General features: G+C 45.3%; 1 protein-coding gene across 7 annotated transcripts in view; it reads left to right on the top strand.

Moving 5' to 3' along the window:
• The first annotated feature begins 380 nt into the window (after positions 1-380).
• The window catches only part of ZNF217 (zinc finger protein 217), a 29,224-nt gene continuing 8,082 nt past the window's right edge, over positions 381-21,522 (top strand). For 2 of the 7 annotated variants that reach the window (XR_014831698.1, XM_005673023.4), the window contains exons 1-3: positions 381-462; positions 14,820-16,602; positions 20,884-21,000. Coding sequence is in view for 4 of the 7 variants with exons in the window: in XM_005673023.4 (XP_005673080.1) it covers positions 15,201-16,602; positions 20,884-21,000 (1,519 nt within the window). In the remaining 3 variants the exon portion in view is untranslated. 7 annotated transcript variants of the gene reach the window in all.

The following is a 21,522-nucleotide window of genomic DNA, read 5'->3' as shown; positions in this document are numbered from 1 at the left end:
CCCCACCATCTTAGCTCCACCCCTTCCCCCCCCTTGTAACCACGAGTTGGTTCTCTATATCTGTAAGTGTTTCTTGTTCATTATATTGCCTAGTTTGTTTTATTTGAGACCCAAGTCATTTAAAAAAAAAAAAAAACAAAACCTTTACACTTACATTTTGACTGGAGTCAACCTTGGAAAACCCATCCAGGATATTGGAGGAAGATGCCAATAAGTTGTGCTGGTAAAGGGGGGGCAGGGAGGGCACTCACCAAACTTGCCAATGGGACAGATACAGTCAAGTGAGCCTTCATCCAAACCTCTATTTATATTGAGCCTTATTCTTGGCCCCTCCCTTTTTTGGTTTGCTTATAAAAACCAGCAATCACATCTCTTCCAGTATTGTTCCGAGCCAGGTGGACCAGCCAACTCAGGGAGAGAGAAGTGTCTCCAGGCTTCAGACCCTGCCTCCACTTCTGAAAGGTAATTTCTGCTCTTTATTTTTATCGTGTATTACTATGATGTTTTATAGGGCGTTTAAATTTGTGACATGACTTGAGTGGGGTCAGGAAACTTGCTAGAAAAGAGAGAAGTTTGGTGTTCCCTGGAGTCGTTGCTGTTCCCTACCTCATTCAGGGCATTCAGTCCCATGAAAAGAGCTGCCCCGGTTTCCTTCTCAAATGTCCTTTGTAGTTTGCAAAGCTGGCAGGTTTGCCCAACTTTTTCATTTTCTTTTCCTGCTAACTCCTCACTGCAGTTTTTCAGGTTTTCCTGCTCTGAACACTGAATTCTTTTAGGTCTGTGTTGGCTCCATTTCAGCTCCAGGGATTTACATACAGTTTCCAAATCGAATAGTTCCACAGTAAGATAAATACTTGAGAAATAAGAAGATCATACCGGCATTTTCTTCTAATTAAGGCTGTCTCAAAAGATGATTCCAGTGAATGTTAAATATAGCAAATTAGAAGGTTTTTTTTTTTTTTTTTTGGTTTTGTTATTAGATCTGAGACTGCAGTGGCAGGCAGGAGCTGGGGAGAAAATTAGAAGTTAGCTAAAGGCAGAGGTCTCCTATCACTAGGATTAAATCAGAGCCAATGGCGCGATTTTATAAGCATACACTGGGTAACATATCTTAAGGAGGGCCGGTCTGTTTGGATAATTGTGAAATATGAGGTGTAGCTGATGTTTGTTGCATTACAAAGCGATGAAGTGGGGTCTTTCGTCCTCTCCCCGGATAACGTGTGCAGAGCATCAGCTCCCACTTGAAGGGACATTTCTAGTTCCATTGTTTGTGTTGCCTGCGTCTCAGCAGCACCTGACTCTAGAGATAGTCTAGATGGGGGCGGGGGGAGGGGAGACGTGGGGGGGGGGGCGATGGCAAAACAGGATTACGCGAGGGCGGAGCTAAGTATATGGAGATCAACGTTCGATTTTCATTTCATACTAACGAGTTCTTAGCTTTACTACGAAACCAAATGCTCCTAGTGTCCTCCTGTTGCTTTTGGAGTTTCCATTCTTAGTTGTTTTAACTAGACATACTTTCCAAATAAATCTTAAGTGTGAGTCTCCACCTTCTAAGAGGCGAATGTGTCGCACAGACGCCCGAACCGCGCATTCAGATCACTCTACGTCCATTTAAAAACACAGTTTGTGTTTGCAACCCAGGACTCAGCCACTGGCAGAATTTTGCAACGACTTCCCAGTTTTGTTGGCACGTCTCCAGGAATAAGGTTCTTTGTAATTCTTTGCTCAAACATAAGGATCGCCTATAAAACTCTTAGCAGATAGATCAATTCATACAATTATCTTTCAATTTTAAAAGCTACAACATAATGTGTTTGTTTTGTTTTGTTTTTGTTTTTGTTTGTTTTTGCTGGGCGCGCGGGGGGGGGGGGGCGGGTGGCAGAGAAGAGAGGAGAAACAGTTACTAACAAACCATAGGATGCTATTATGCTCACAAAGTGGTAGCTCTGTGAAGGCATAGGGAAAAGCACCCCCCCCCTTTTTTGCTCAGAAAATAATTCAGTAGCAACAAGGTCTGAGAACCAGGAGCCTCATTGTTCTTAGTGAAACGATTATTTGTCAAAACATTTGATTGTTTCCCTATTTCTACTGAAAAGTTTGGACTGTTCTTTTTGCTCTATTTTTGACACTAGGATTTTTAACTATCGGTGCTATTGTGTTTACAGCATTCAAGGTTTCAGAGTTCAAAGGTTATCCATTAACATGTAGAGTGAGGCTGCACTAAGTGAAGACTCAATTTGGTTTCACTTGTTCATAGTTTCTTTGTTTTACAGCAATGCCAGAAGTCATTTGTTTCGATAAGTTAAATGAAGTTTCTTGTTGAGGAAGAGTGTGTCTTTGGACTGTTTTTGGGCTGTGACTATTGATAAGGCTTTAAAAAATATATTAAAGAAAGATGTTCATCTTCCCTGAGAAAAGAACTCTGGTACTAGAAACGATCAATATTAGTATACTTGAGTGGAAAAAAAAAAGAGTTCTGGCCTAAGAGTCTACTTCTGGCCCTGCTAATTAATGGTGAGAAGTAGTTGGTGTGCTTCCTTTTTAACAAAGACTAACCAGACCATATGTGGGGTTAGGAGTTATACATAAAATGACAGCAAAAACATCACACTTGGCAAATTCTTCCCCTTTGCTAAGAAACTGTCCCCTAAACTCCATTTCTTATTTATTAAGGATTGCATTGCTCACCAGCAGAGCATTTATGTAGGGCTTTTTTGGGTCCCGACTTATTAAAATATATGCTTTAAGTGCCTGTCTTGATATATTTTAAGATTTCCCCTTTTGGATACACTGAAGGCCAATACAAAAAAAAAAAAAAAGAAAAACAAAGAACCCAAAAAACTTCGCTATTTTGTTTGTGGTGACTTGCATAGCTCCCTTTTGTGTTTGTATCTTGGGACAGAGAATTTGGTGGATGTGACTGTTACTTCTGTGGTTCCTCCTAGGGGCTTATTTAAATGGGGTAATATCACTGGCCTTCGGAATCATAACTTTTTCTTTTTTCGTGAGCAAATAAAAAAATGGCTGGGAAACGCTTTACGTGAAGAGGGGAAAAGCTAGTTTTTGTTGTTGTTTTTGTCCCTAGTTTAAAGCCTGGTTTCATCCACGTGGATTTCTATCAAAGCCAAGTGGATTCCTGGAACCTAGGCCAAGTTTAGAAATCTCAAGTTTTTACAGCAGCGCAAGCCCTGCCCTTTTAGAAAACCAGCAACCAGGCATTAAAGGATGCCTTAATGAAGATACTAATTTAAAAATATTTTAATCATCTTTATTCATCGACCTTTCTCATGCTTGAAGAAAATCCGAAAAAATATTGTTTGTGCACAGCTGTCTCCTCACCTACCCAAATAAGTGTAAACGCTTTTCGCCTATTAGTAATACCGGATGACCCAGGAGTTCGGGCAACCAGCCCCTCCCCTCGCCCGGGCACACCTTGCAAGGGAGGGGGAAGCGGAGAGGCAGAGGCCTGGAACTGCGCCTGCGCACTGCCTTCGTGGGCCCCCTCCCCGCATACCTGTCACTGGAACTGCCGGGCGCGCGCCGGCCACGTTAAGCCGGATGGCGGGAGGCGGGGGTGTAGGGGCGGTGAAAGGCGCGCGCGTGCGCGGGAGTCGCAGGGCGAGAACAGGGAGTGCGCGCGCTCCTCGGCTCGCCCGCGTTCCGGAGGCGGAGTCCTCGGCGGTGGGCGGGGCAGGGGCGCGCCTGCGCAGATCACGTGGGTGAGGGGCGGGCCCGAGGGCGGGGCGGCCGGTGAAGGCAGGAGGCGGGGCGTCTCCGAGCTGCCGGGCCGAGGGAGGGCGCAACAGCTGCTCCCTGAGCACTTTCTGACCCAACAGTCCCCCTGCGCCGGACGCGCCGCGCCCCGGCGGCTCTAGGGACCCCCCGCGCCTGCACTGTCCCCGCGCGGACGAGTAGGGGGCGCCCGCGCCTTTGCCCCCCGTGAGCACCCCCCGCCCCGCTCACCTTAGCCCCGCGCCCGAGGTGAGCCCGGCCCCCAAATCTTCCGGGCGGGGGTGGGGTGGGGGTGGGGGCGCTGCTTTTGGGGGGGGTCTTCAAGGAGTGAGGCGCTGAGGCGCCCTGAGGGATAGCCTCGCCCCTCGCCCAGTGGCCCCCTGCCTCTTTTGGGGGCCGGTGCGGGCGCGGAATCCGGGAGGTGTCCGCACAAAAGGCCGAGAGAAACTCCCCGTCGCCTCCCCTCCCTCCTGCCTTCCCCGCCCCCTCCCCTCCTCGCCTGCTCCCTCCTCATTCAAACCTCGGCTCGCTCGTGTGGTGTCAGTTCAGTCCCGGCCGCCGCCGAGCGAGGAAATGGCCGAGGAGCCGGAGCCGCAGGTAAAGGGGGCGCGCCCCCCCGCCCGCGCGGGGCCTTGGGGGGCGCCTCGCCCTCGCCCCTCCGGCGTCCCCCGAGCCCGCCCTCGAGTCTCCGGTGCTCGTTATCTCGCCCCCCTCCCCAGATTGTCTGCCCGCCCCGCCCGCCCCCCCATCCCCACTCTCTATTCGGCTCCTCTCGGGCGCCCCCTCCCCATCCGGCTTCTGAGCATTTCCACCGGAGAGAAGGTGTCGGGCGAGCCCCCGGTGTGTACTGTGTTTGACCATCACACTCACTCATGGAACCAGTCAAGATGGCTTGGGGGCGGGGGAGTCCCCCCCCCTTCCCTAGGTCGGGAGAGAGGGGCCCGCCGGAGGGGGCCCGGGGGCTGCGTGGGTGGCTGGGTGGGGGGCTGTTCCTGAAAAGTTGGGTGGCTCCGCCGGCAGGTCTCCGCGTTTGCCCTCTCGGCCGTGGGGGGCGGGCGGAAGGGAGCGGGCCGGCGCGGGGACCCCTGCGATGGCCCGGGAGGGGCCCGGGCAAGTTGGAAACAGCCAAAACAATGCGTCCTAACAGGCGTCCCCCGCAAACAATGGCCGGGACCGTCCGCACGGGCCGGGCGGAGGGCGCGTCTATAGGGGCCGAGGGAGGGGGCTTGGCCTCGCCGCGGACCCCGACGCGCACCCCAGCCAGCCCCCCAGGTTCCCCTAAATCCGTCCCCGGGAGTCCTGATCCTCTGCCCATCCCTGAGCAGGCGGTGCACCGGGCTGCGTTTCCTGGGTGTGTGTGTGATAAGGTTTTTTTTTTTTTTTTTAATTTTAAAAGATTTTTTTAAGAGAAAACTTTAAAAAAAATAGCCCTTAAACGCTTTAAGAATTATCTTTAATCACTCAATTCTAGTGGGAGACACAAAGCCAGCTGGAAGCAGAGCTAGGAACTCTAAGGGGCAGAAGGGATTGAAATGTTAGCCTAAAAGTGTTTCTTTCTTTCTTTTTTTTTTTTTTAAAAGGGAAGTTTCTGCCAGGAGGCGCTGAGTGGCGAAACCGCTCAGTTTCAGATGTAGAGCCCTCTTCACTCTAGATTTGGCCTCAAAATGCGAGCCGCACAGAATGGGAGGAGGGGTGGGCGCTACTGGGGGCTCCAGGAGGCTGGATTTGTGGCGGCCGGGGCGGTCCTGCCCCGAGGGGGTCAGACCTGGCCTGCGGGGTGCACCGGCCGTTACCTGCGTCCAGGGGGTCGGGACGGACGTTCAGGTCCCGAGTGGGAACCTTTATTTTAGGATTCGGGGTAGGGCCACCGAGGACGGGAAGCCGTATTCCTGGGCGGGTGGGTGGGGGTGGGGTGGGCGGGGGGGGGGGGTAGTTTTCCCGCAAGGCGTAGTCAGGAGAGCAGGAAAGGGCCACCAGTGGCCACTTCTGGGACCCCAAGTAGCCTGTTCACACTTGGAGCAGTGAAAACTTTCTTTTTTCTCTTGTTGTTTCTCCCAAGAAAAGGAGAGTCCCTTCAGAGTTTTTAAGGCCTTGGAGTGTTGTTCCCCTTTGAAATTCCTTGAGCCTCAGTTTATCTTTCTGGATCAGCCTATAGGGCTTGGAGCGTTGAGCTTGAACATTCCTTAACGTGTATTAAAGGTATGGCGGGTACGGTGGTTCTTTGGCCCGTCTGGGATCCTGTGTTATTGACCACCGTGTATACTAGCTGGTTTCCTGGTTTTCTAGATTGTTGGGAACCATTAAGCTGTATATTTTAAGAAGCCTAGGTCTGATTTAGTTCAGGTTGATTCAATTATGTCTTCATCGCTTTTGAGTTGGTTGAATGAGTTGACATGAGATTAAGCTCAACAAAAGAAAAGGCAGGGTAACAGCAGCTGCCGGCCGGGCCTGGCCACTAGGTAGGGGTCTTGAGGAGGCCTTTCACCTTCTCTTTTGTATGTGTCAAGAAGTACATTTAAAATGTTCTTTACTGTACTTTTTCTCTCCCCCCCCCCCCCCCCCGGAATGGAGGGACTGCCTTGATTGATAACCAATAAGACTTAAAATGCTGGATTTTGTAATACTTTGAGAATGAGTAATAGATCTAGATTTTCTAAAAAGCCTTTAGTAGAGAAGTGACAAGAACAGAATAATAACCTAATTGCTTTTTGTCTGAAAAATATAACAGTCTAACCACTAGTTTGTGCTTGCTTAGTTAATGTGTGCTAAGAACTTTTAAGGTGTGTCCTTAATGGTAGATTACTTTTTCTGAGAAGTCCTGTTTATTTTAGATACTGTTTTGTTTAGGATTCTAAAGACTGTAGTTGTGTGTGTGTGCGTGTGCGTGTGTGTGTAATCCTGGTGTTTTAGTCAGAGAGGACCCCCCCCCACCCCAAACTGCTGCCATTTTAAGTCAGTTATATTTAAGTATTCAATTCAAGAGGCAATGACTTATTTAAAAGTTTTTGGTTGTCAGTAGCTGCAAGCCAAATTTATCATTCATTTAGCTGGTTTGGTAGAATAGGGTTAATAATCTGATTGTTTGGAATTTTAATTATTTGGCTGAGGAGGGAGGCCGCTCCTTTAGAATTGCACATTGATTTGCATGCTGGAGGAGGAAGTAGAGAGATCATGCCTTTTCTAGGTAAAGGACACATACTTTTCTTTCGTGTCCAACTTTTCAGTCCTTTTATCTTCCCAGCACCGTCTTAGCACTGCAGTTTGACCTTTGCTGTGTTTTTAATAACTTGTAAGATCGAAGTTTAGTAGTTGTCTTGGGTTCATATTATTCCCTTTCACTTCTTAATCAAAAAAAGGAACTAGTGCTCCCCTTAGATAAAACGTGTAGAAGATATTTCCCCCTTCACCCTGAAGAATTGATTTAGATAACAGCTTGATTCCCCCCCCCCCCCAGTATGGGAGGAAGAAGGAGGGGTGGAGACATTGAGTCTGCCTGGGAAGGTTTGAGGTGGAGGTAGGTCTGCCTTCTCTTAGGGAGCCTCCATTTTTGGCAGTGGAACTTGAGGGAGGATCAGCAGCTCCTGTTTTCATAAAAGCCCCCTCCAGTGGTCCTTTTCAAGAGGAAATCTGAACATAAGACTCAATCAAGTCACTTACAAACGGATGAAATAATTAAGGAATATAATGGCCTGGCAAGGACAGAGTCCCTCTATCTCCTCATTTCAGATAAATGCTAATCACTTCTCTCTCTTTTAACAACATTTATGATGAAATGGCATGTTTTTGCCACAGCAGGGTTGCTTTCCCAACCCCGGAGCACTCTTAATTCTGACACGCTTGATTAGAGCCTCGGGGGTCCCAAAAGATGTACTGTTTTCCCACTTTGTGAAATTACATTCTTTTCTCACAGTTGTCGCAAACATGATATTGGTTGATAAGAACTTTCAAGCAGTTTTAATGACTCTTGACTGCTTCCAGTCTACTAGTTAAAAGAAAATAGAATGTCATCTCTTTGGACTGTAAATGATTGGGCCTTTTTTTATGTTTTACGTGAACCTTTGTTTCTGTTTGCCCAAAAAAAAAAAAAAAATTTTTTTTTTTTTCTTCAGTTCAGATCACTCCAGCTCAAGGATGCCATTAATGGCCTGTAAGGGTGTTTTAGGTTGCTGGGTATGACTTGTTTTCAGTGGCTCCTTTCTAATTTCTTAGGTCAGTTTAATCATGTAGCAGTATGTTTAATAGGTGAATTGGAAAGATGAAGTCAAAGAACTGAACAATGGCTATATATTTTCAAGCTTCAGAATTATGCAGTAGGAATGAAACACCTGGGACAATTGGATAAACTGATGCGTATTCATTCCAATAGCAGAAGATAAATGTAATGAGATTGTAAGATAAATGTCTTCATTTGGAATACACAGAGTAGCTCTCACGTTGCTAAGGTGTGCTACAAAACAAAAAACCTGGATGGTATTTAACAGGACAGTCCCGAAGTGGAATTAAAGGAATCCCAATCATATTAAATATTCTGAATAGTGGAGGGTTTAGTTACAGCATATGTGAATGGAAGTCGTGACAGTGGAAGAGTCTTGATTTGTCTGCCTTCATTGCCAGACCTTTGGGGGAGGGTGTTGGCGAGTTGAAACACGCATGGAAGAAAGGATGAATTACACAAAGACAGCAGGAAATTTCTTAAATTTGGGTGAGGGCCGCTTGATCATTATTGCTGAATGGCCTCATTCTCAGGGCCGTACAAAACCTGAAATGTTGGTGAGATGCTGGCATTTGGCTGTAAGGTGAGCAGGATTATTCTTCCCCAGCTGATACCAGCGTTAGGCACATTTGCAGCGGTGTGTAGGGCGGAGGATTTGGAATTGAGACCATGAGGGCAGATAGAAATCTGACTTTGAGGGAGTGGGAGGACAGGGACCATCCTTTCCTAAAGTTTGCAGCTTGTGATGAGTAAGCACAATTCTTCCATAAATCTGTCTTCCCAATAAATAGAGGGGCAGCCCCTGTCAACCAAGGGCCACCACAAATTGCCCATTTATGCTTAATATTGGAATGCTTGTTAAAAAAAAACTGTATATTTGAGCATTTGTTGACAGACTGTTCTGAACATCCCCTTTACTTCCTGCCCAGGGTAACAACATAACTGAGTTACTGGAAATTTGGGGCCAGTTTGGTAATTTTATGATAAAGTTGAGAAATAAAATTACTAAACCCGAGAAGACAGCTGAGTAAGTTGTACGGGAGAATTAGTTTAATTCTTTAGCCTTTGTTCTCCAGCTTTGCCGGAGTTGCTTTTGACCTACATGTTCCTCCTCTTGAGGAAGGAAAGCAGCCCCTGGAGCTGCTAGTTTTTTAACGGGTTCGTGGGCATCTTGTGTATTGGAGTCCCTTAGTTTCTAGGGTGTCAGGAAAGCTTTTGAATTTAAAATATAGTTTTCTGTCTGGAAATTATCAAGTCCAAATCTGTTTTGTTTCTGAATCAGTATTAGGAGAAACACTTGTTTTTATATTTCCTACCTGTAGCAAATCAGGATAACTTCAACACAGCTCAGAGCAGGAGTGTTTTGTTTTTTTTTTTTTTTTGTATCAGTAGATAAGTTCTTTCCAATTGAGTATATGAAATCTGCTGAACAGTGATTGTATTACTTGAAGAGAGACTTTCCCCTCCCTTATTTTTAAAAGCAAATAGGTGATTTGTAAGAGCCAGACACACAGCTTTAGTATTTACTCAGCAGAGATAGGGAGGGGAATATTTAAGTGTAGCTAAAGAAAGATCACATGCTTTAAAAGGCATTGCCCATGTTTATATATAATCTGAAGTTGGTTAAATTGGTTATAATTAAGAACACTCACCATTTGGCAGGGTGGAAAAAGAAGTGTAGGTGTGTAGGGTAATGGGTGATATAATGGTTAGGGTGATATGTGTGTGTGTGTGTGTGTGTGTGTGTGTGTGTGTGTGTGTGTGTGTGTCTTTGTAGAGAGTTAAGGAATACAGGTAAAGATAGAATAGTTTTTTTTAGTTTGTGGAAATCTCTCTGCAGTTTGTCCTATTCACAATCTTTTCACAGCATTTAAAATCGTACTGGTTAAGTGGTGATAATAGAAACTCACTGATAGGAGTGCTTAATCTTGCCTAAATGTTTTAAAAATTAATTTCCCTTATAATTCTCTTTTTCAGGTCAAGATGCAATTTTTAAAAGCCAGTTTACAGACCACAGTATCTGTTAATATTGATAATACTGAAACTAAAACTAATATGTGGTGCTTTAAGTTCACTTTAAGGTCCCGTAACTGACCTTAATTGATTTAGGAGGAATGGGCAGAGTTCTTAATCATAACACCCACATATGCTGGTCTGATTATATTTTTTTATTACACGTTCGCCTCTGATCCCACTGAGAACTGAGCATCTGCATACAATTTCAAGAAAATGAGACTGTCCTATAGGGTTTTTACAAGCTTTGCCTTTGAACAGTCATTTGCTTTTGAATAGTTGAGGTTGTAATGTTGAATATAAGCCCCTTGACTATTTTAATCTTTTTCTCTTACTTTTTAAACATCCTTCCACAGCTATAATTAGGAAAGTTGGGTTGACCATCTAGTTCAATGGGTGTGACCTTGGTGATTGCCTTGAAATAGAGTTGAAGGGTTGAGTTATAGGTTTTGATTGCTACTGTAGATTACTATGTAGAGAGTTCTCTTTGCTTGTCAGATTAAGAAAAAAGTAGGATGTGTAAAATTTAGAAGGGAAACCTATAGAAAGCCCGTCAATTTCCTAACCAGATCTTGGAGATAATTTTGAAGTTTAAAGGATACAAACGAATTAGCCAGAGCCTACTAGTTTGTTTAGACTCCATGTTTTAACGATCATTTATTTGGATAACTTGGGTGGTGGTAGGGAGGAACATTGGAGGCATATACTGCAGATAGAATAAATAGAATTTGTGTGTTTTTGACAGATTGTAAGGACCTTGAATACCTTACTGCTCCATACTCTGGTTATAAATATTTCATACCCAGCCATATAAGATAACCCGTTCAGTTGAAGCAGAGATGTGTAGCCTCGAATGGTAACGGTTTGAGTGCCGCCTGACACAAAGAACAGGATTTCCAAGTTGCAGCTGTTGTCAGCAGGATGCTGTTTACTCTGTTTTGTTGGTGCTTTTCACTAAGCATTGTGTCATGGGTAGCGGTTGCTAATTTCCAGGTCTGTAGGTATGACAATTCATGGTGACTTTACTCACAAATGAAAATGTTTTTAAAAAAATAGAAGTGGACTAAAGGCCATCAGACTTAGATTTCATGTAGTTATTGCAGTGTGGTTCCCATTCTTTTCCAAGCTTATGTTGTGGTAAATTGAAAAGTATCTACTTAAGTGATCACAATGTAAATTAAACCCTAGTTCTTCTCTTCAAATATAAGGTTCTGCAGAATAACTTCTTGCTTTGGGTACCTTAGGTGTCTATGGCTGATGGTTAAGTGCTGTCATTAACCTGAGTAAAGGTTAAGAACATTTTTTTTAGACCTTGAAAAACACTCTGGCTGAGTCCCTTTTAACGAGCTCAGTGTGTTCCGAATGCTCACTTTTCTGCAAGCTAAAAGCAGTTGAGACGGGAGGTGTTGGCTTATATCGCCCTTGCCCCCCACCCCCAGTTCTTTGTCAGGACAATCTACTTTATCAGCTCTGCCATCGCCGAGCTGCTGGCGACTGTGTGCCCCCACGCTGCTGCACACACAGAACGCGAAGGTTCTGGGAAGCCTGTGTGCACACACACTCTTCTCGACTGGCATGGTGGTTGGTCGTTAACAGTCGTAATAGGTTAGCATGTCTGTTTGGGGTTAGTTCTGTTATTATTAAAGTCTTTATTATTACAGGCACTCTAAAGATTTTTGATTTTTGTTTAGCAGATTGGTTTTAAGTAATGTGGTTATTGATTTATAGTTTAAGGAAGTGTTTTGCCTGAGTCAAGAGTTGAGGGCATTTGCTCGGAGAGATTTCCCTGGCATGCCTGCATTTTTGTTGTGGGCCTGTAAGGAGAGTGGTTATAAATCCAAATGATACAGTTTTGCTTGTGCTAGTCAACTTTATGGTATGATTGTATATGATTCATTTTTTATTATACTCTTAACATTGCAGAAGACGGTAATTAGATGACAGCCACAGAGAGCCATGGAGAAGTCTTGATGAGCATTCGCATTAATTTAATATCAAGTTATGTTGGTGACTGTGGCCAGAGATTCACACACTCACTACACTGTATTGATTATGTGGTGTCTCTTTATTCACCAGCTGTTTCTTGAGGGCCTAACTGACCCTGTGCCAGAAACCCCTTGTAGACACTGGGGGGCAGCAGTGAGCCAGGCCCACAGGGTTTCTGCCCCAGGGATCTGCCTTTAAAGGAATGGCTCATGATTTTTCTAAGATTCGGGAGAATAGTGAAGCTGTCGTGACCCAGGTAGTCTAGTGCTAGGGCAGTTGGGCACAGGTCATGACTACGAGAATCTGTCCCAGAAGCTTCCCTGGAGGAAGCAGTCCTTCAGTTCTGCCTGGGAGGGTCTTCGTCCCCATCTGACGGCGCCGCAAGACTCCCTAGCCTAGGACATCCTTCCTGCATCTTCAGGCCTCCATCCTGTTCACCTTCCTGGGCAGCACTGAAGCTCTTTCTCCTAGGATTTCCCCACTGTGTCTTGTGTTGGGAGCTGATGACGACTGCCTTAGCCCACATGGTTGAGCGTTTCAGAGATAAAAGTTGAAACCAAACCGTCCCTCTCACACCGGAATTTCTAGTATATGCTGTTACCTCACAGGGAAAATAAGAGGGATGTACCCAAATCATGTTTCTAATCCAGAGACTGAGTTTAGGATTGGTCTTTTGGGGAAAGATTATTTATAGAAAAGTGGAGTTCCCCCATACTTAAAGATGTCACAGCCTAGGCAAATTTCTAAAATAATAATAATAATAAATAGTTCCCTGGTGGCCTAGGGATTAAGGATCTGGTATTTGTGGCACGGGTTTGATCCCTGGCTCAGGGAACTTGGGCATGCCGCAGGTGCAGCCAAAAAAAGGAAAAGTAACAATCACGTTGAAGTCTGATGGGGGACTTTGATTTTGCCAAATTAGGACATTAAAAAAAAAACAACCACCAAAACTCTGCTCTTGCCAGCCACACTTCCCTTTTATAAGAAAGGTATGTTGGCACAAAAAGTAGAAAGGACCTCAAATAAAGGACAGTCTTCATTCAAAATTGAAATTAATTCCTGTAGATTGATGTACTTTGTGTAGAGCTCCTTAAGTTGTTTTTCTCTTTCTCTTTCAGCTGTTGGCCAGTGAAGACAGTGTTGTCAGGGTTTGAGAACTGCTTTTCTGGAGTATGTGTTGTTAAAATGTTACCCAGGACACTGGCACTCAGTAAATATTTGTTGAATGAGTAAACGACTACACAGAAACCTGAATTATCAGCCACATATCCAAATATCATTTAATGTCTTGATGAACATAATCTTGAAATACTCTTTTGAGTATGTGTGTCCATAAATGTAGATTCAACACTGGCACTCTGCAGGTCACCGTATAATTGAACCATCTGCGTTAAGCAGACGGAGAAAGAGGGGGAGGTGGTCGTGACAGCTTTAAGGTTGTGACTTAGGACTAGAACTCGGGTCTCTGGAGTGTTCTATCATATCCTGCCCAGCCAGCCGGTAGCCGGCCCATGTGTTTATCCATTGTGATTGCAACAAAAGACTAAGAAATCAAGATAAAACACTTCTGTCCATTCTTTCTTTACCCTAAGCTTTGATCAGCAGTCTTATTTAGAAAAGTTTAATGTTAAAGAGCTAGTTTATTCAAAACTAAAGATAACCAGGAGTATGAGAATTTTCTTCTTCTGAGTGTAAAGAAGAGGAAGAAATGTTTCCTCCTCTTCTGAGCCTACAGGCCTCTGCTCTTTGAGGAAGTGGAGAGAAGGAAAGGAAAGTTGTGTGTGTGTGTGTGTGTGTGTGTGTGTGTTTAATTTAACGTTGACTGTGGTGGGAGTAGTTTGCATGTCTTTTTGTTTTCTTGTGTGGAATTAACTGACTTCTGTTAAAGTTGCTGGGACTAGTTAAAAACAGTTCCTATGCCTGCTGTGAAGGTGGAGGGTATTGGTTTTTGAGGTTAATTCTTCTCCCAGAGTGAACATTAGCTTCTGAATCAGCCTGCAGAGTTAAATCAAGTCATCCATTTTTCACCTAGCCCAAGCATAATGTGAAAGGTAGATTAAAAATGAGAGGATCAGTTTTCTTGAAGACTAAGACATGTTGAACCAGCTATGTTGAGGATTTTAAGTGTGTACATTCACAAAGTAGCTTTGTGTGTGTATTTCCTTATTTGTCGTTTGGGCAAGGAAGCCCTACCCTGATGCCTGTTGAAGGCAGAAGCAAACTGGGATTTGGGCCGTACAATAGGTTCAGAATATCCAGGGAACCGAAAAATATCAAGGTTCCCCTTGGCCAAGATGAGCAACCATTCTGAGGTATGTTTCTTGAATGGGGATTTTAGGAAAGGTTTCCAGTTTTTGGGTGCTTTTGTTGACCTGTGTGTGTGTAATCATCTTTTAGGCATTGTGTGCGTTTCCTTGTATGGAAGACAGTGTGAATCTCTGGCTTTGAAAATTTTACCTAAAGTGCTTTCGTTGTCACCTTATTTTTCACAGTTCTTTATAATCTAGATTTGTAGAGGCTGTTTGTAAGGATACACGTGCCTTTTAGTGGCAGTTAAAACAGACTGAGCTGAATTTAACAATTTCTGTCCTGAAACTTTACATTTCAGATTTAAGTCATTAAAGCACCATGTTTTAAGTTTCTTAACCAGCATGAATGTCTAGCATTTTGATAAGGGTACTGATTGGATAAGATGCTAATGATTTCATTAACAAGCATGTTTAACAGGATGCACTGTATTAGTTAAAAGTGAAGCCTCCCAATTAGGTCCCTTCTCTGCTCTCCGTGGGAAGGACCACGGGGCGTCAGCCACCAGCCACCCGCCTCTCTTTCTCTGACTGGAGCTGACCCGTTGCTATTTTTTTCCCTCTAGGTTTTGGAAATCCCTTGTCTCCAGGTTGCTGGAATTGACTTCTTGCTCAACTGAATCACTCACCCGATGGAGACAAAGAGAACTAATGCTTTGTGCTGACTCATCTCTGAATCAAAGCACCAGGGAGTCTGTCTGCCTCGTTTGTGGAAGGATCCAGTGATAGCCTCTATCACTGAGCTTCCTAAGACTTCTGAAGATAAGAAGTTGGAGGAATACACATTTTCTTTTGCATTTTTATAACAAATCTTTTGCTCTAGTTTTGAAGCCTCGGGCTGCCGGGTGCGTGCTGAGTGACAAGTCTTTACAAGTGGCCTTATTCCAACTCCAGAGATTCCTCAGCCGGATTCTTATTTTATATACAATCCTGAAGAGACAGGAAACATGCCAACGCAGTCCCTCTTGGTGTATATGGACGGACCAGAAGTTATTGGCAATTCTCTTGGCAGCCAGATGGAGATAGATGATGCCATGACAATAAAAGGGGCCACCACGGTTCCTTTCAGAGCCACGCAGGAGAAGAACGTGATCCCGATGGAAGGGTACATGCCCTTGGACTGCATGTTTTGCAGTCAGACCTTCACACGTTCGGAAGACCTCAATAAACACGTCTTGATGCAACATCGGCCCATCCTCTGTGAGCCCGCCGTCCTGCGAGTGGAAGCCGAGTACCTGAGTCCTCTTGACAAAGGTCAAGTGAGAGCGGAACCTCCAAAGGACAAGAATTGCAAGGAAAACGAAGAATTTAGCTGTGAAGTGTGTGGGCAGGCGTTCCGAGTCGCTTTCGACGTCGAGATCCACATGAAGAAACACAAGGACTCGTTCACTTACGGGTGTACCGTGTGCGGAAGGCGATTCAAGGAGCCGTGGTTTCTGAAGAATCACATGCGCACACACACTGGGAAGTCGGGGGCCAAGAGCCGGCTGCAGCAGGGCCTGGAGAGCCCGGCGACCATCAACGAGGTGGTGCAGGAGCACGCGGCCGAGAGCGTCTCATCTCCCTACAAGATCTGCATGGTTTGTGGCTTTCTGTTTCCAAATAAAGAAAGTCTCATTGATCACAGGAAGATGCACACCAAAGAAACGGCTTCCTCCGGCGGCGGCGGCGGCGGCGCGCAGGCGGAGTGTCGGCCGGAGGGCGCGCCGTCCCCGGGCCAGGAGTTGCTGCAGTTTTTAAACTTAAGACCCACGTCTCACCCCGAGGTCGCCAAGAAGCCGGCCAAATGGATCCCCCAGCTGGACCCGTTCACCACCTACCAGGCCTGGCAGCTGGCCACCCGGGGGAAGGTGGCCGTGTGCCGGGAAGTGAAGGAGCAGCCGGGCCAGGAAGGGAGCACGGACAACGACGAGTCCTGTTCAGACAAAGAAGAGCTGGGGGAGATTTGGAGCGGGAGTAAAAGCCATCCCGAAGCTTCTGCAAAGTCCAAGACGAGCAAAAGCGCTTGTCCAGGCCTCTCGCAAGATAAGGAGAAGCCTCGACACCCCACCGGTGAAGTGCCTTCCGCCGACGCCGACCCCAAGGTATCCACTAACAAGGAGAAGCCGACGCACTGCTCCGAGTGCGGCAAAGCTTTCCGAACCTACCACCAGCTGGTCCTGCACTCCCGGGTGCACAAGAAGGACAGGAGGGCGGACGCCGAGTCGCCGACCATGTCAGTGGACGGGAGGCAGCCGCCGACGTGTTCCCCCGACCCGCCCCCCAGCCTGGATGAGAATGGAGCCATGGATCGAGAGGGGGGCTCCGAGGACGGGTCCGAGGATGGGCTTCCAGAAGGGCTCCACCTGGGTAAGCTGCTGCGTGGCCGGGACCCGACCCCCCCCCCCCCCAACAGTTGGCCCCCGGGTGCGCCGGCAGCTTAGGGGCGTGGAGAGCTGGCTTAGAGGCCTGGCTCTTTGGGGTTACCTTCTTGGAAATCGCTTAACCTCTTGGCCTTACTTTTCTCATTTCTGAAGCAATAGGCTTGAGTTAAAAGGTCTAGGGAAGTTTCTTCCTGTTCTAAAATGATGATTTCATATTTTGCAAAGTTCACAGGTGATCTCACCTTGTGCATCAGCCTAAAGCAGTGCTGCTTCATGGGGCGGTTTGGCCCCCAGCGGACACTGGCACTGTCTGGAGACTCTTTTGGTTGTCGACACTGTGTTGGTGTGTGTGCGCCACTGGCCCCGGTGGGTGGAGGCCAGGGATGTTGTTAAAGGTGCCCGTGTGCAGGGCAGACCCCCCAGCGGAGAACAGTCTGGCCCCAGGTGTCAGTAGTGGCAGGGTTGAGAGACCCTTGCCTTCCACTTCCCCAGCATTCCTGATCTTAATCTATGAAAACAAGTTATCCATAAATGCAGTCAACTTCCCTTTCGGTCAAGGACCAGCTTTCAGTCATTTATTCCACAAATGGGTATCTGTGGTCCCAGACACTACTGAGAATGGTTCTCAACCAGAGCTGAGAGATTGCTGTTAGGCCATCTGGTGCTGCCTGGTACCCTGTCCTTTATGTCTGGGGCAAGTGTCCATTCACAGTCAGCCCAGGAACTGAAGCAGTTTGTAAAGCATGTGAACACACCAAAGATGTTTGAAAGAAGATCTCGCTCCTTTGCTCAAATTTCTAAGGTACTAATGGCAATTAGAGGAAATGGAAGCCATCACTGAAGGCTCGTTGATGTATTTCTTGAGTCCTGGCAAAGGATCCACCTGTGGTTCTAGTTGTGCCCATCTTCGCTTAAACCACAGCTTCTCGTATCCATTTAATAATATTTTGTTTGACTAGAGGATTCTGCTGCTGGAGAACAGTTAATAAAGCCCTGCATAATCAACACGTGAATGATGAGACATAAGTTAGTCTTGGAGAAACTATTTGTCAGAGACGTGGTCTTGGGTTTAGACGAATGCTGTGTGTTGATGTCTTCTAAGAACTCCGTGGATGAGACACAGGATGAATGTGACCTATAGATAATACATCGTCTCTTGAGCCAGTGCCCAGCTTTTTTTTTTTCTGATCATGTGATGGGCGTGGGAGGCGTAGTTTTCATATCAAATATTTAGAATGTTTTGAGTTTCCTGGGACACGGGAGAACCTAGCACTTAGCTTGCTTAAAATAGTCCCTTTCCAGAAATCTAGGAAATGCGTTATGGTGTCTTAATGACATCATAAAAATGACTTTAAACACAGACCTCCAGTCTTCAAGTGGTTCCTCTTAGTGTCAGTGCTGTTGGTGGGCCTGCAGTGATGGGGAGATAATGAGGCCTTCGAGATGCCCCAGTGCCCTGAAAGAAGAGGGCGGGCTGGTCTCATCTACCAGGTGGTATGGGCAGAAGAACTGGATGGCAAACTTGGGCCCAGCCAGCAGGCAGATAGAATAGCCCATAATAGCTGGGGGCACCAATACTTGCATCGCGTCTGGTTCTACCAGGGTATTGTTCTGTGACCCATTACGTGTTGCTTAACCTTTCTTTGCCTGATTTTCCTGTTTGTGAGATTGGTTCATCGACCCTTGTCTTCCACCACCCAAGGATGATTTCAACTGCCTATTTATAAAAAGTCCTTTGGAGGACAGCACAACAAAGTCAAAGGTGATGCTTAGGAGCAGGAAGCAGGTAGATGTGGACATTTCATGTCCTTCGTGTTAGAATAAAGGCATTTCATAACCTTTTGGATATGATGCAACATATCATGAATCCTGACACATAGTTGGAAGTAGGAAATTGCAAGGAAGTGCAAGTCCAGTTACAGACTCAGCTGCTTGGGAGGGATTGTGAGAAAGAGAGCTGGGCATTCTGCGTTAGGATATGGATTTTCCTGAAGTCATGTTATGATGTGAGCTGCTCTAGGGTTACCTTATTGTTATTTACTGTCAATCTGGCTTTCTTTAGGTTTATTTTAAAGAAGATGAAAAAGCAAAATATATTTTTATTCTTTTCAGTGTTTATAAATACAAGGTTTCGTAGTAGTTTTGATGTCAATTATTTTTTAAAGTCTTCATGACAGCTTTTTATTTTATTTTTCCTTTTCATTTTATTGAAATATAGTTGGTTAACAATGCATGACACCTTTTTAGACCAAGGGCTGCCTCTGCTGCTTGGAGTTTAGAGGTTTAGAGGTGGATACGTTGTCCTCAGGGAAGTTTAGGGGCCACAGATTAAACAGTCCTGTATTAATTGTAGCTGGAGGCTCACTGTGGTTTGCTTATAAGCTGCTTTTTAAAATCAGTAAATCTGTAAATCTAGACTGCAGAATGCGGAAGGAGCCAGGAAGAGGCCATTTGGTTGGAAATTATAGTTTTTCAAGGCAAAATGACCAGTTATGGTAAATTTAAAGAAATGACCTGACTTCTGTTGTAAGGCTGTTGTAATGTATGTAATGTGGCCGACAGTAGGAGGAGGGCCACTAGGACTGAAGTGCTCGTATTTGGCTGAGCGGATGCTGAACTGCAGCATCTCTGAGGTCAGGGAGGGCTGGTGTGGGAAGTACAGTCTATTCCTTTCCTTGGTGTTCCCAGTGGGCCTTTATTTACTTCCTTGCACACCGGCTACACTGTCTCGATCACCCTGCAGAGTGAAGATTAACTTGACTTTGTCATGCGGGGACAGATTTTAATTCTACAGGTCCATTTTGCCCACGTGTGTGCTTGTGGACCATACAGTCTGCTTTCCAAAGCAGCGCTCGATTTTGACAAACTTTCCTAGGTGTTTGCCCAGGATCGAACTTTTAATTTTCCGTAAAGATTAAGCTGTGCTTGCTACCCTCTAGTGGTGACTTGCCTCAGCTTAAGATGAAAACCTTCCTCTGGTGGGTGGGAAAGTTGGTGAGTTGTATTGGCGCAGTTTTCTAAACCCCTGTTCTGGAGAGGCTGGTTAGTCCAGCCCGTATGCAGGTCCTGCTTGAGTTTGCCAGATTCTGCTTGTCTCAGACTTGTTGGGAGAACAGGAAACTGTTCGTGCCTCTCAGTCTGTGTGATCAAGCACATGAAGAACTGAATCTTTAACAGTGAACTCTGCTATGCTCAGAAAAAAAAAAAAACCTGACTCACACATACTGTGATAACTACAGGCAACCTCAGAACAACATCTGGCGTGTTTTTAGCCTTTCTCGTTTACCCCAACACCTAACATAAAAATTATTTTGTACTTTCCAAAAAATGTTTCTATCATGAATGTTTTTCTTTTTTTAAAATTTTATGATTTTTATTTTTTCCATTAGAGTTGGTTTATAGTGTTCTGTCAGTTTCTGCTGTACAGCAAGGTGAACCGGTCATGCATATATATATACACACATCCTTTTTCTCACATTATCCTCCATCCTGCTCCATCTTAAGTGACGGGATATAGTTGCCAGTGCCATACAGCAGGATCTCATTGCTTATCCACTCCAAAGGCAATAGTTTGCATCTATTAACCCCAGATTCCCAGTCCATCCCACTCCCTCCCTCTCCCCCTTGGCAACCACAAGTCTATTCTCCAAGTCCATGAGCTTCTTTTCTGTGGAAAGGTTTGTTTGTGCTGTATATTAGATTCCAGATATAAGCGATATCATATGATATTTGTCTTTCTCTTCTGACTGACTTCACTTAGTACGAGAGTCTCTAGTTCCATCTGTATTACTGCAGTTGGCATTATTTGTTCTTTTTTATGGCTGAGTAGTATTTCATTGCGTATATGTACCACATCTTCTTAATCTATTCATCTGTCGATGGACATTTAGGTTGTTACCATGTCTTGGCTATTGTCAATAGTGATGCAGTGAACATACAGGTGCATGTGTCTTTTTCAAGGAAAGTTTTGTCCAGATAGATGCCCAAGAGTGGAAATGCTGTGTCCTTTGGTAGTTCTGTATTTAATTTTCTGAGGTACCTCCATACTGTTTTCCATAGTGGTTGTACCAGTTTATATTCCCACCAACAGTGTAGGAGGGTTCCCTTTTCTCTCCACCCTCTCTAGCATTTTTTGTTTGTTGACTTGTTAACGATGGCCATACTGACAGGTATGAGGGTGGTACCTCTCATGAATATTTAAGTCAGCTTGCCCTTTTCACATATTAGAGCTGTCTTCTTATATGAATATTTTTGTTTCTATTTTAAGATAAAAATGATGATGGAGGAAAAATAAAGCATCTTACATCCTCAAGAGAATGTAGTTATTGTGGAAAGTTTTTCCGTTCAAATTATTACCTCAATATTCATCTCAGAACGCATACAGGTAAGGAACTTCGTAGATTTTTTTTTTTTTTTTTTTTTTTTTAGGGCCACACCAGCATATGAAAGTTCCCAGACTAGGGGTCAAATTGGAGCTGTGGCTGCCGGCCTATGCCAGAGCTACAGCAACGCCAGATCTGAGCCACATCTGTGACCTACACCACAGCTTGTGGCAATGCTGGATCCTTAACCTACTGAGGGGGAGGCCAAGGAACGAACCCGCATCCTCATGGATACTAGTTGGGTTCTTAACCCGCTGAGCCACAACAGGAACTCCTGTAGATTTTTTTTTTTTTCCCCACAGCGTGTGTTCGTTCAGAGGATTATGATGTAGTTCTGTGTCAGATTTTTGTTGTCAGATCGTCTCCTAGACCTTTGGAATAGCCTGAGATGGAGTATGTAGTGTCGACTGTAGCTGTCACTTTTGATTCCATTAAGTGTCATTGTCTTGAATTGTTCCTGTGTTCAAGTAACTTAAGTTCTGATTTCATTTCCTTTTCTCCCCTTTTTTCTTTTTTAGCCACGG

This window comes from Sus scrofa, chromosome 17 (assembly GCF_054392235.1).
Source record: "Sus scrofa isolate SSC_HxYL_T2T_F1_AM1 chromosome 17, Sscrofa_HxYL_maternal_Yorkshire_Landrace_v2.0, whole genome shotgun sequence".
Taxonomy (NCBI): domain Eukaryota; kingdom Metazoa; phylum Chordata; class Mammalia; order Artiodactyla; family Suidae; genus Sus; species Sus scrofa.
This window is presented reverse-complemented; position numbering and strand designations above follow the sequence as displayed.